Source organism: Pongo pygmaeus, chromosome 16, assembly GCF_028885625.2.
Source record: "Pongo pygmaeus isolate AG05252 chromosome 16, NHGRI_mPonPyg2-v2.0_pri, whole genome shotgun sequence".
NCBI lineage: Eukaryota > Metazoa > Chordata > Mammalia > Primates > Hominidae > Pongo > Pongo pygmaeus.
Window position 1 is genome coordinate 27,899,545 of NC_072389.2, and position 14,886 is coordinate 27,914,430.

General features: G+C 39.8%; 1 protein-coding gene across 7 annotated transcripts in view; it reads right to left on the bottom strand.

The window, feature by feature from the left end:
* Positions 1-4,708: 4,708 nt before the first annotated feature.
* The window catches only part of GABRG3 (gamma-aminobutyric acid type A receptor subunit gamma3), a 574,336-nt gene continuing 564,158 nt past the window's right edge, over positions 4,709-14,886 (bottom strand). For 3 of the 7 annotated variants that reach the window (XM_054451434.2, XM_054451437.2, XM_054451438.2), the window contains 3 exons: positions 10,962-11,158; positions 10,544-10,603; positions 4,709-5,997 (listed from right to left, as the gene is read on the bottom strand). In XM_054451434.2, coding sequence (XP_054307409.1) covers positions 5,716-5,997; positions 10,544-10,603; positions 10,962-11,158 — 539 coding nt within the window. In that variant the 3' untranslated portion in view covers positions 4,709-5,715. Of the gene's footprint in view, positions 5,998-10,525; positions 10,604-10,930; positions 11,159-14,886 lie in introns of all 7 variants that reach the window. The other 4 variants (XM_063652473.1, XM_054451435.2, XM_054451436.2 and 1 more) reach the window with 2 other exon arrangements.

A 14,886-nucleotide genomic window follows, 5' to 3' on the forward strand; every position in this document is an offset into this window, starting at 1 on the left:
CTTCCCTGCAGGAACCATTATTATCCTCACATTGTGTAGCCTGCTCACTGGGTGGGAAAAACCCTGTGTGTGTTTACAAATGTGAAAAGTGAAGTGGCGAAAGTAGGTGATTATCTCAATTGTTCAAGCAAAGCAATTTACGTTCACCTCAATAACCTGAATGCTACATTCAAATCATGTTTGTTTTGGAAGTGGTGTATGTGAGTGAACATATGTTTTGTCTGCCTAATTATTTTCTAGCTCATGCCCTTGTATAACCTAATCTGAAAAGCCCACTTGGTTAACTCAAAACATTGAAAACTTGTCAGTGACTGATTATTCAACTAGTTTTTCAGCACTGATTTATTTAAGTTCGTCTAAAATTTGGCTTTTATAAGTAAGCAGGGCAATAAAAGGTATAAGGGGTTTTATTGACAACAGTAAAACCCAAAGCATTATTCAGCTAGGTGGCATTAAAAAGGTAAATATAGGCTGGGCGCGGTGGCTCACGCCTGTAATCTCGGCACTTCGGGAGGCCAAGGCGGGTGGACCACCTGAAGGTCAGGAGTTGGAGACCAGCCTGGCCAACATGGTGAAAGCCCAACTCTACTAAAAATATAAAAAATTAGCCAGACGTGGTGGCAGGTGCCTGTAATCCCAGCTACTCGGGAAGCTGAGGCAAGAGAATTGCTTGAACCCGGGAGGTGGAGGTTGCAGTGAGCTGAGATGGCGCCACTGCACTCCAGCCTGGGCAACAAGAGTAAAACTTCGTCTCAAAATAAATAAATAAAATAAATAAATAAATAAATAAATAAATAAAAATAAATATAAAGAAAGTCTCCCTTTTGGCCTTAGTACAACTAGATCAAGCTGATATCCGGAAATTGCTAGCTTGTAATCAGTAGAAATTTTAAAAGGAGGAATGGAAATGCCCTAGTCTTCAAAACTATTAGACATTAAGAAAAAGAAAGCCAAGTTTTTATTCTTCCAGAAATACTGAATGGCTGAGTTCTTACCTGATCATCTCAAAACATACACGTTTTCTCCCTATAACGATAGAGATCTATTTTTATAATAAAAGATAAGTCAACAAGGGATCAGCGATGCAGGTGTCATTTATCCTGAAGAGTTATTTGTTGTTTCTTTCATGTGATTATACAGAGAACACAAACATAGAGGCACTGCTAAAATCTCTGAACCTGAATGTTTCCTCCAGGCCAATTTGAGAAAAAAAAAATAGGTACAGATTACACACTTTCTCAATTTTGGGAAATTTGAAGGGGGCTCAGCAGAATATTGTAAACTTAACATTTCCAATGTATTCGTAGTCTGGTTCTTCCCCCTTATTTCCAGAACCTTTCTGAATATCTTAAATGATAGTGTTCTAAAGTCTAAGGTGGACAGTGTTTCAGTACAAATAGAACTTAACATTTCAATGTATGTTTACATCAGATTATGTGGATCTCAAGCCATTTTTTTTTTTTACAGAAATTGCAGATGAAATTTCTTATGGGTAGAGTTTAAAATCACTCAGGAAAAGCACTCAAAAAGAGTTGCAAGATCATGGAGTGAATTCAAAGCACTTTGTGCCTTGAGAGCACTGAACTGATACAGTGATAATAATGGTTGGAGACCAGGTATAATTCTTCAAGTCTCAAAGGAAATCACAGAAAATTTCCATTTTGGCAGCTGAGATAAAAATGATCAAGGAAGAAGAGGTTTTGTCTGTTTTGTGTTCTAGCCCTTTAGATAGAGTGGCTCATTGCTTCCTAGTCGTGGGGAGCTGGAATCAATGCAGAATGGGTTACCGGCTCCTCTCCTGTTGCTTCCAAAGTGTGGTTATATTGCACAGCAACGAAGCAACATGCCTGCACACTTACTGCAGTAAGCTATCACCAGGTAAAATGATTTGGTGTGAAGTTTCCATAGAGACACTCATCCCCATCAGAAGGACTGTGTTGCTGACATTTTAGATTGGCCCCAATTTCCCTTATGTAGAGTGAAAATGCTTTGCTCTTGAGGACAAGCATTTTCTCGAAAAACCTGCAAAATCTTTGTACTTAATTGGTTTGATGTAAAATTAAGGGTAAGACTGTTTGGCATATAAAGAAATGAAATCCTATTTCCACCCATTCATAAAAGATAAATAAAACTTGGCATGAAATAGCTAACTGCAGGAAATGGAAAATCTTAAGAGATGTGTATTATTTGAGCTTTCTGTTTCATTTTAAGGCATATTTTGGGTAAATTGGGGGCAGTATTGGCTGGGTCCAGAGTAAATTGTACTAACTTTGTCCTTCTCTGTCTGGTATGTAGGGAGACTCTGTTCTGGTAGGTGGTGTTGGGACTTTGCAGAAGCTGAAGCTTTCTAGGCTCTGAAGAGACATTTTTCTCCAATTCCATTAATGTGAAATGCCTTTTCTTTGCTTTCCCCCCACCCAGTATGCAGCTTAAAAGACAGACAGTCACAGTTTTAAGTGTGATCTACAGTGGTTAGAAATTTGGATTCCATGTCAAAATACAGAACTGTCATCTCCTCAACTTAGAGTATTTCTGAAAGTGAGGAACACAGTAGCACCTTTGGAATGCAGATCACTCAGACAACTTCCACCCCAAATATTTCCCAATTCTGCACGCAAAGCAAGCTGGGACTTAGCTGTGCGGAATAGCCTTGCACCTCGTGCCCACACACGTCCCTCCTGATCAGGCATCCTGGCAAAGAGAGTCTTTAGTGAAAGAAAGTGTACTTCCTTCCCACTCTCCCCACACTGCTCCTCTCCTTCCTCAAGACAATAAACACGTACATGATTTAAAAGCCCCTGAGCTCTGCACCTCACCAAGGCACACGCATCTCTCCCTCATTGTGGACTGAAAAGGCTCATCTCAGGAGTTGAGACTGATGTGGAGAACTTGAATTATGCAAGCCTGCAGAGAACCCGGCATGGACATGCTCTTAGGGGGTGCTTTCGCTCTTTTTATTCAGACCCCCTAGTGGGTAGCCTGCTGTATATGCAGGAATCCACACTATGATGCTCAGTTAGTGAAATCCATTGGACTTTCTTGAGATGAAGGTTCTCCTTCCTAGAAAAGGAGTGCTGAACTCGTCTGTTTTGATCAGGAGGGCTGCTGAGGTTGGGAAGAAGAGAATGGCTGGATTCAGAAAGCTGAGGTTATTGGTGTATTTATCCTACATGTAAAATTTCGGGAGGGTTGCTAACAATATCCAAATATTGAGTGGCTTTGAAACACAAGGCATCGGTAAAATTCTTTTAAGGTAAAATCAAACAAATCCATGTTATAAAAAGTTGTTTTAGGTTATTTTCCTCCCAATAAGAATTTTTCTAGAAAATTCAGTTCTCTCCAGAACTTCTTTTACAAGGTAGCAGGTTGCAGTTCTTCAGCTTGTTAGAAATTACCCATTCATAAGGTTGGACATTGTGTCTTAAGACTGCCCTTGGGCCACCTTCCCTTGGCGCTCAGTGCTGTGGTGTGACCTGGATTCCTTTGGTCAGGGTCCCTGCAGAATACCTCTGCCAAGGCTGGGGGTTGCTTATGCATGAGAGACAGAACTAGAGTACCAGAGTGTGAAATTCTCCAATAGAGGAGACATTGCATCTAAGACAATATTTTCAACCTGTTTCTCCACAAACATTCTTTTATTTTTAAAACAGAATTTGCTAAATGGAAGCCAATTGGCTTGTGGCTTATGTAGCAACTACCAAACCAAAAGACAGAGAGTTGACAGGGAGAGAAACAATGGGTTTGAATGTCTCACGCTGTATAGACTCCATCTTTGGAAATTCAGACATCATATATCTATATGTTTGCATCCATTTAATATGCAACAATCTTAATAGGAATAAGCAGATGAATCTAATTTCACTTTTTCTGGCCTCTTCTGCTCCCATCCTCTTCTGTGTCTGGTATATCCAGGAAATTGTGTGAAATTGATACTTTTCTATACTTTCTCCGCAAAATATTTTACTTTTCTGAGTAATTATGGTATGAACAATAGATAACTTTTAAAATTATGGTTTCTAGGTGAAATGAGTTCAGTTTTCTGTGTGAGAAAGATGAGAAGCACAGAGATTCTGATTTCAAATTTTAATAATGCCAAAGCATTATTAACTAACTGGTAGGACTTGTGTTTTGCCTATTGGTGAGGAGAAGTTTCAAAACAGTCTTCTGCAGTTCACACTGGCATCCAGTTATAACAAAGAACTAAACAGCAAGAAGCAAGTTGGTTTTGTGTTATAAAAATATCAAAAGAGTATTGATTTGGGGAGATATTTTTTCTTTGGATTTTGCTATGTATCCATATTTCAAAGTATAAAATAATCTTGTTCATCAAAATATGTACTTGATGATCACCATTGCCCATTTTTTTGCATCTAAAGTTGGTTTGAGTTGAAAATTAATATTCACTAATTTTTTTTTTTTTAATTTTGACCGGGCATGGTGGCTCATGCCTGTAATCCTAGCACTTTGGGAGGCTGAGGCGGGCAGATCACCTGAGGTCAGGAGTTCGAGACCAGCCAGGCCAACATGGTGAAACCCTGTCTCTACTAAAAAAAAAAAAAAAAAAAAAAATTAGCCGGGTGTGGTAGCACACACCTGTAGTCCCAGCCACTTGGGAAGCTGAGGCAGGAGAATCAATTGAACACAGGAGGTGGAGGTTGCAGTAAGCTGAGATCGTGCCACTGCACTCCAGCCTGGCCAGGTGACAGAGTGTGACTCTGTCTCAAAAAAAAATAAAATAAAAATAAAAATAAAATTTTATCTACATGTCTTTCACACTCTGGTGTATGTCTTCAAGATAACAGGTTGTGTTCACTGTATACCTTTCTTTGCAAAATGAAGACAACTACTGAACCCATAATAATATAACATAAGCTGGACACATACTCTGGGGTTGAGCCTTGGCCTAGTAAAAAACAGCTCTTAAGGTGAAATGTTGTTGAACTAGTCCAAGAACCCAAAGTTCAAATATTGTTGACTCTCAGTAAGTTGGAATAAAGTAATAACCTTCTGATGTTCAGAGATAATCATCTTTGACCCCAACAACACGAGCATTTTGAAAATCTTATTTTCTCCTCCAATGGAAACCGTAGACAATGCGAGTTGTACTCTCCCCAGGCCTAGAACGAGGTTATTAGGTAAAGGGGTGCCAGCTAACGACGATGGTGCTGGAGCCAGAGAGGCCACAGAGAAAGGAGACTGGGGTTGGAACCCACTGCTGTTCACACTGGAGCACAGAGTGCCCAGGCTGAGCCAGCAGGAGTGGTCTCGGCCAGGGGTGATTCAACACTCCTGAGCGCTACTACACCCAGGGCTGCGAAGGAAAGATACAGAAGGACTAGAGGCCTGAGAGAGCATCTCAGACATTCACTTGCACGTTTTACAGATTTCTTTGCAAGGGTAATCAGCAGCTGCTTCCCATATCCAAAAACCATTCAGAAACAACACAAAGCTACAATTCAGTAGGGATTAGCAAGAATATTACTTTAAAACTCAATTAGCGTGTGTGTGTGTATGTATGTGTGTATGTATGTGTGTGTGTAAAATACATAATAGAAACCTTTGCCGGGTACTTCCTGTGTTGCTGAAAGGTCATTTATAACAAGATACACTGAGCAGTGTCCATCCTTGCTACTCCCAATTGGTCACTACTGGTCTGGGGGCGACGGAAGGTCGAGTGTGTACCAAATGCTCTTCACTCTTCACTCTGAGCAACACTTAGAGATACAGATATCCAACCCAGTATACCAGGTTAAAGAGCAGGAAGGATGTGGGGAAAAAGACTCGGGAGTAAGAGTCCAGCTCCAAGATGTCTATGTGAATACGCCCTTTTCTCCAGGATCCTGATTTACATTCTTCATAGCAGCAGAAGAAGCTCTGACAGTCTTTGCCATCCAGACACTCATAGACACAGGTATCTTCAAATTCCTGCCAGTAAACGGAATTGTTTAAAGTGATCATCGCAGGTGGTGGTGGCCTCATGTCCAGGAGGGAATAGTTCTGCAAGCAACAAGAATGACACAACAACCATCGTAAAATGCAGTAAAAACACCCTGAGGTGTATGAAGCAGTAGGTCCATATTACATCTGTCTCCTATAGATAAAGAGGATGTGTGGGCATGCCCAACCCCCACTCTTCCCCCCACGCTAGAGAGAGTTGAGAGAGTTGGTCTTTTTTTTTTTTTTTTTTTTTTTGGTTTTAAGGAGCAGAGAGTTTAATAGGCAAGAAGGAAGGAAGAAGAAAAGAAAGAAGGAAGAAAGGAAGAAGCTTCCCTGTACAGAGACAGAGGGAGGGGGGCTCCAAAGCTGAGAGAGGAGACCCCCGGTCTTTTCAATCCTTGCAATTCTAATGCAATGAAAATTGCATTGCAGTTTCAAATCTTGTATTTCCCAGATTATTAATGAAGAAGGTTAAGCATATTTTCAAATGTGTATTAGTCACTTGAAGTCCCTATTCTGCCTACTTTTCTGTGGATTTGTAGTAAGTATGGACATATATTTATCCCTTAAATGTGAAACAGTATGTATATTGAAGTGGGGAGGACAAATATGTTACTTTTTTCTAATTAGTGAATAGTAAAAGGTATGACTTGCAGGAATGATGAGAGGATCTTCATGTCCCATGTGATTCTGGTGAAAGTGAGCTTTCAGTGTGAGGTGGCTGGACCTTGAGATGCTTACCATCTCAAGAAGCATAACCAAAAATGTGCCCACCTACAATGCTTGCTTTTCTACCTCCCAAGCCCTCCTCCTGCAATGGAAAAGTCCAAGTGGGGCAGATAAAGGAAAGAGAACAACATACTATTCACTCCTAAATAAGAAGAATCATTCCTAATCCTGAGACATGGCTGCAAATAGACTTGTCAATTCTTCAGACAGAGGCTGAGCTCTTCTAAAAAACTATGAAGTGTGCACTACATTGAATTCTGTTAAGGGGATACATTTCTAAATTGGACTGGATAATGGAAGAGAACTAAAAAGCATGTTTGCCTGTCTGCTTTGGTTTCATCTGTGCTGGTTGATCTGAGATGGGCATGCCAATGGCAGCCATGGAGGCTGACACCAAGGAGGAGGTGGAGAGGGAACCCTTCTCAGTGGGCTTCCTGGCGAGGGCCTTTGCCTGGGTGTGGCACACTGCTGGGACAGAGGCCATTCAGAATTCATTAGAAAGCATCGTGACAACCTCTTATACTTTCATCCAAAAATACGATTCCAAGAAGACATGGCACTGCTTTCCCTCCTACTTTTGGGCCTCAATTTGATTGGACATGCTCATAGTCATGGGGTCATAAATTAGGGAGGGGTGGAACTGTTGATCAGACACTCAGATTCAGTACTTGCAGCCTTTGGTGCGTTCTTGTAAATGCGAAGCATCTGTGTGTGAGGACAGACCTAAATTAGCAGGATGGCCTGGACCACATGTTCACAGGGCGTTGCTTGCTCCTCACACGTGTGGCCACCTCCCTCTGCTACCACTGGGGCCTCATGGTGCGGCTGCGCACCCTCCTCCTCCTCCACAATCCTGATGAGTAGGCAGAAATAAAAGTCCTGCTGTCTCTATGGGCCTAATGGGGACACGTCTCTTCTAGGTTAATGTTCTTTGTCCCAAGTGGGTGTAAACATCACCAAGAGTTTGCTAAAACATAGCAGTTCCCTGCCTCTACCCCACTGCATTGAAGGGATCTGCCTCTTTTTGACAACCTCCGGTTGAAAGATCTGCCTTTATTAACAATTGCAATGAAGGTTTCCTACACATGTGCTTTGACAGTGATCAGCCAGACATTCATCCACTCATTGCTTCATGCCTCTGTGTAGTCCCTTGCTATGTGGATGGAGCTGGGGGCTACTGGAGACACAGAGAAGTCTGGCCGTTTGCAAGGCAGGGCAGCCACACAGGAAGATTCTGACTTAAGACTGGGAGGCAGAAGGCTCTGCTGATGTGGGGATGGCTCACCAGAGATCTAAAGGGCAACCCTTGGAGGCCACAGGCAGGGCAGCAGGATGGTTTCTGGAGCAAGAGAAACCTCCATTTCACTTCATTTAGGGAACCATAAAACACCTGGAGATCGTATTTACAATATTGAAAATAGCTCTTATTATGTCTTCATAGTTCACTGCTTTGAAATGAAAGAAATTCCATTTTATAAAATTGAAGCAAAATGTAAGATGTTAAGAGCCCTAAACGGTTTAAGAACTTCTTTACTTGCCTCCTTTTCATTTGTCATGAAAATTTCAAACTGTGCCCAAGATAGAGATTTTAATTAACGATTCCCAAAGTCCTCTTTGGCCCAGCTGGGTCCCTGACTCCCTCCTCTTTTGTGTGTGTGTATAGCGCAGCCCCGTGAGTGTCCCAGAGCACCGTGCTTCCTGGGCACATGTGACTGTTCACAGAGCCTGGCCCCTGTCCCTCATTACTCAGAGGCTGCCAATTTCTGCTGCTTTCCATTGATAACGGTGGCTCCTTCACTAGCATAAGGCTGCAGACCAGAGGACAGACTTCTTTTTTCTTTGGCTTAGCATTACTCTTGCTACAGGTCTCTCTGGTTGTGTCTTCTCACCAGGCCTGGCACCCTTTCTGTCTGTGAATTATTTTTCTTTGTACTTCCTTTAAGGTCATTAAACTTTCCCACTTTCTCTTTTTTTTTTTTTTTCAATTTTCTGCTCATTTTGTGATAATATCTTTTTCTCTCTGTGTTAAAGGATTTTTTTCTTCTTTTGGCAGCATCATTTCTGTACTAAAGAGGTCAATGTTTCTTTCCTTCTTTCAACACCCAGCTCCTGGCTATGCGTGATGATGTGCACCCTTCCCCTCTCCCCTCTGTTTTAGTCCCACGCCATTTGGAAGCATTTGTTGGCAAAATCTGTATGTTCTCTGTAGCTCCCCGCAGCTGTAACAGTGATTTGCCCACTAACGTTCTGGAAGAACTATCATGATCCACACTTGCAGAGTGCAGATAACTATGTAGTCTCCTGACAATGGGCTGAAAGTGCGCTGCATATGAGGTCCTGATTAACAAGCAGCAAACCACCTGGCACTGCATATGAGGTCCTGATTAGCAAGTAGCAAACCACGTGCAGCTTATGGGTGGGCTTGAAACGTTCGATTTAATTAGTAAATTGTAATTAGTATACATATGTATAAAGGAATAAAAGTCATTATTGTAAGTAAAAGTTGTTATATGATAAAAGTTGTAGTTCCCATCATTAATTTAAAAATATATTTCTCGATTTTTCAATAAAGCTACACTCTAACCTCTAGCCAAAAGAAATTCAGACTTGTTAATAGTTAAATGTAACAAATTTGTTTTTAAATTGTCAAACCTTGGTCAATATTTACAGGGCTTAATTTATCCACACTTTAATTTCCTCACTTGTAGAAAGGTTAGTGGTGAGAATAAAGTGAGTTGATACATGAAAGCACAGAGAACATAATGTCAAGCATAGTGCTCAAAAGAAAGTGAGGGGGGTCATGTCATTTTAAGGGTAGAAAGGACCTTCCAAAGCAGAACACAAGAAGCAGAAACTACAAAAGAAAACACTGACAGATTTGACCACATGAAACAAAATAATACACGTAGAGAAAGGCACAAAATAGGATAGTGGCAATGTTGCCAATTCAAGTTGGAATAAAAACTACATGACAAACATTAATATCATGAATATATCCTATATGTGACTATATAAATTATATATTTTATAAAATACAACTTATATAATATGTAACATATACACCACTGTCAGATTGCTACTTTAAAATACTAATAAAAGTTAAAAAAAATTCAAAAGCAAAATGGAAATGCAAATCAAAAATAAACGAGTGACAATATTGTCAATAGTCAAAGAAATGCCAATGAGAAAAGTTTGCAGAGCTCATTTTCCTGCTTGACTATCAAAGTGAATGCAGGGAAAGTTCGGGATGAGGCGTCTGGCATTGCTGATGGAGCTGGTGGAGCGCTATTTGGCAAAGACCATGCAACCCCTCTGCCCAAACATTCTGCTCCTAGGAATTTATAGCCAAGTAAATAGTCACAGGTATATACCAATTGGTAGTGACAAGAATATAAATGCAAGTGAAAAATTGGATAAGCCCAGTCAGTGTCCTGCCGAGAATGCTTGTGCATCAATCATGAGCGTATGATATGATCATTAAAATGATCCTATAAAATGATATTAGTGGCACAAAACTTAAGTACATATAAGTACATATTTTTGAGTTATAAAAGAGGCTATAAAACAATATAAAGATCATAATTCAGTTTTGCTAAAATGCATGAACCTATACTATTTGAATGGCTAAAAGAGTCAGAACTATATATGCCATACACTAATCCCCATGTAGAAGGAATTATGATTACTTTTCTCCTCTAATTTCCAAATTGTCAAAGTTGGATTTTTAACCTAATACTAAACACATTTTTGAAGTCAGCATGTGCATCACTCATTGGTCTTCAATACACGCATGCATCAACAGCAATCTATTTTTCAAATGCAATCTTAGTTTAGTGAAAGTTCTCAGAAATATTGGCACCTGCAATGCTATACATACAGAAGGGGCTTGCAGGCTTATTCGCTCAGGAATCCATCTTGAGGAATCTGGATGTAGTAACTACAAGAAAAGAAGAAAAAATAACTAGGAAACTGTCATGAACATTTGCATCCAAGATCACTCTTAAGAGCAATCTTTAGGGTATGACTAAACCAAACCACGTCACCGGTAAGTGACACCAGAGATGTCTTAGAGTCACATTCACATCTTCAGAATCCCTGTCTGGTTTTGAAAAGTCTTGTTGAATTGGGTATTTAACTAACCTGCACATTGTGCACATGTACCCTAAAACTTAAAGTATAAAAAAAAAAAAATCATGCTTTATACGATCCTTAGGAATACAACCGCATTTAAGTACACACTCATCTCAAACAGCGCCCCCATTACCTCCCGGAGAACTTTTGCTACTGCAGCTCACCGATGTTGTCTTCTTCGTGGTGGTTGGTTTTCTACAGCTGGAATAGTAGTTGAGGGTGGCATACTCCATCAGCGCGGCGAAGACAAACAGGAAGCACACGGTCACAAAGAGGTCCATGGCGGTCACGTAGGACACGCGTGGCAAGGACTTCCTGGCGATGGTGCTCAGGGTGGTCATGGTCAGCACCGTGGTGATGCCTGAACAGGGGACAGGTAGCATCTCGTAAAAGGGTGCAACACACAACAGGAATACCAGACGGTCACCCACATCCCTCCACCCCAGCACGGCTGCCTTACAGGAATCCCTGATGCTGCATACCTCATGTAATGTTACTTTGAATTTTAATATCCATACAATTTTATGAGCAATGTTTCAGTGAAATTTCTGATTATAGTCTTCACAATAACATTAAAGTGCCTGAATCAAATAAACACCTTTCAATTCATTCAGTAATTCTCTCGTTGGTAATTTTTAATGTAGACGCTCTTTTGGCAGTCCTATATATTCCCTGCTGTTCCACACCTCACATTTCTGCCCAGCTAAATCCTTTTATTTCTGACTTCTCCTCACCTACCCAGTTTGAAAACCCTCACTATTCTTGAAGACCCGGCTCCAGCACCACTCTTGTCCTCCACGCAGAGCTGACAGCATGCACATCTGCAGTATCCCTGTACCTTCTACTATCTCAGCTTTTTTTGTTTTCATTATCACAGGGAATTGCATACGTCTTTACATATCTGTCTCCTAGATAGACTATGTGGTCTTTAAGACAAAAACAGTCCCTTACTTGTCTTTGTTTGCCTGTCCCCCAGCACAGACGCTAGCACATTTGAGGCATTTAAATGAATGCTTTACATCGAATGAATCAATTAATTGGTAATACTCAATGTTGGTTTGACTTCGACTATTTTATATGCATGGGTCAACACTGGATGTTTAATCAAATATTGTGGAAAACATTCAGAAAAGAGACACAGACACACATGAGATGGATAGCTTAGAAGGGAAAACATGAAAAAAGACATGGAGACTATTGAACATAAGAATAAAATGAGGAAGAGCGATTATCATGTGAAACAGGCTAAGACTGACTCTCCCAGGTCTCCCTAAGAAATCAGGACCTGTCAGAACTACTAGACAGGGAAGGTTAGTGACCCCAGATTCATGGGTCCCAGAATCACAGGAATCTGAATTTTAACAGTCACCAGCTCTATAGCTCAATGGGACTACAGTAAAATATCTGCATCGCAGTACTAGTCAGAAAATAGGTACACAGGACAGATGAGGACACATTACTTTCCACTTTTGCTGCAGCATCACAGCTTCTGTTTAGTTCCTCCCTGCACCTGCTCAAGACAGTTCTGCCAGGGCCAGGTGGAGAATGGGTCTCAAAGCACGGGGTGGACAGCTTGTAGAGGTGTAAAGAATATCACCTGAAAATCCAAGCCCTCCACCTTGCTCTGGGCCTTCTCATTATTTGGCCATGAGGAGTCACTTACCATCTTTGAATCAGTTTCCTTAACTTGTGCAGTGAAAATAGAATGCCAGGCACTCTTTAATATAGGTGGTAAAATTTCATGTAAAAAATGCTGTGTAAACTGGAAAAGTCAGATGTAGTTTTATGGAAAAAGCTCTTTTGAAAAAATTATTTTATTTTATTTACATTTTTTAAGTTCTATGGAACATGTGCAGAATGTGCATGTTTATTACATAGATAAACGTGTGCCATGGTGGTTTGCTGCACCTATCAACGCATCACCTAAGTATTAAGCCCAGCATGCATTAGCTCTTTTCCCTAACGTTCTCCCACAGGGAATACTATGCAGCCATAAAAAAGAATGAGATCATGTCCTTTGCAGGGACATGGATGAAGCTGGAAGCCATTATCCTCTTTTAATAAACATCCAACTCAACTTTGAAAAATGTGACCAAATCATGTCTAAGAAGAAGTTCAAAATCTTAGTTTCTATTTCAATAGAAATACAAACTGTTTGTGCCTGCAATTTCCATAGACCTTGTCCATCAGTTGTCATGAGTGGCCTGTATTCCAGATGTAGACAGTGGCCATGTGCTTTATCCTCCCCACTTCCACCCCCACCCTGAAACTGTACGGTGCTGAAGAAAAATAAACCTTAGGCATTTCTATTTAGTTCAGGGATCTAAGCTACCTAGTAAAGAAGAGTGCTCTGCAAAAACACCTGTTGGTGTGACTTCCTCTTCTGGGAAAGCACAAAGGAGTTCAGGAAGGTTATCTCAGCTGAGTCTAGTACATACAGGATGCTTTGGGGATGATTCTGGTCTCACAGAATCCTAGAACAACTTTCTTCTTGACTTTGGAGGGATGAGGGAATATAAATCCTGGCATCTTACTACAGTCAGAAGTAAACCTCCTAATTTAAACACAAACTAAAATAACACATTTTGATACTGGATTTTTTTTTCATTCAGCACAATGCCCTTGACACATTTAAACTGCTGCTTCATCAATAGTTTGTTCTTTCCTACTGCTGAGTAGTATTTCATGGTTTGGGTGTTCCATTGTTTCGTTAGCCTTTCACTTGTTGCGGGATATTTTGGTTCTTTCCAGTTCTTGGTGATTACATGAACATTCATGTCAGTATAACAATATCATTCTATTTCAAGTGACTTTCTTGGAGACACATTGTAGCTGGATCATGCTTTATTTTTTTAATCCTCTCTGCTAATTTCTGCTTTTTTACTGGTATGTTCCAGCAATTTACTTTGAATGTAGTTACTAATATTTAAGATGTAACTATCCCATTTTATATTGTGTTTCCTGTTTGTTTGTTCGTTTATAATATCTTGTTTTCTTTTTCTTGCCTTCCCATGGGTTATCTCAACATATTTTAGAACTTGATTTTGCTTTATCTGCAGTGTTTTTGAGGCGCATCACTCTTTGTAGCCTTTTTAGTGGTTCCTCCAGTATTATAAATACATAATTTATCATATTTAACATTTTACCAATTTGAATGAAATGTAGAAACTTTATTTCCCCTTACTCTTTCTTGATTTTAATATAATTGTCTTAAATATTTCCTTTAATTAGTTTAGTAATTACATCAAGTAGCATTATGATTTTTTGCTTCAACCACTATAAGTAATTTAGAAAACTCAAAAGGCAAAGGAAAGTCCATTTTACTTGCCCATATTTTCACTTTTTGTATTTTTTCTTCATTTCTTTTGTTAAAAATTTCTTCTCTTATCATTTTCTATTTCAAGAAATTCCATTAGCCATCATTTTAGGGGACATCTGCTAGTGACAAATTCTCTTTGTTCTTCTTTGTCTGAGAATGGATTTCTCCTTTATTCTTAAATGATACTCTCATTGGGTATAGAATTCTGGGTTGACTATTATTTCCATTCAGCATTAAAAAATGCTGTGCTACTTCCTCCTTGCCTCCATGGTTTGGATGAGAAATCCATTGTCATTCAATTTGTTTTTTCTATATAGGCAAGGCGACGTTTCTTTGCTACTCTCAAGAATTTTTCTTCAGTTTTTAAGAGTTTGGTTATGATGTGTCTTTACTTAACATTCTTTGGATTTAACCTATTTGGGATTAATTCAGCTTCTTGGATCTCTAGATTTATGCCTTTTGGCAAATTTGAGTATTTTTTATCCATTGTTTCTTTGAATATTTTTTTTAGCCCCATTCTATTTCTCTTTTTCTGGAACTTCAGTGACACAAATGTTGGATCATTTCCCTCTCTGATATTTGTGTCAATATTTGGAGATATCCCTAAACTCAGTTGATTATTATTTTTTTCAATATATTTCCTCTCTGTTGCTCAGGCTGGTAAATTCTTGTTGTTCTATCTTATGGTTCACTGATTCTTTGCTCTGTCTTATCTTCTTTTGTTAAGCACATCCAGTGAGTTTTTCATTTCGGCATTGTATTTTTCAGTT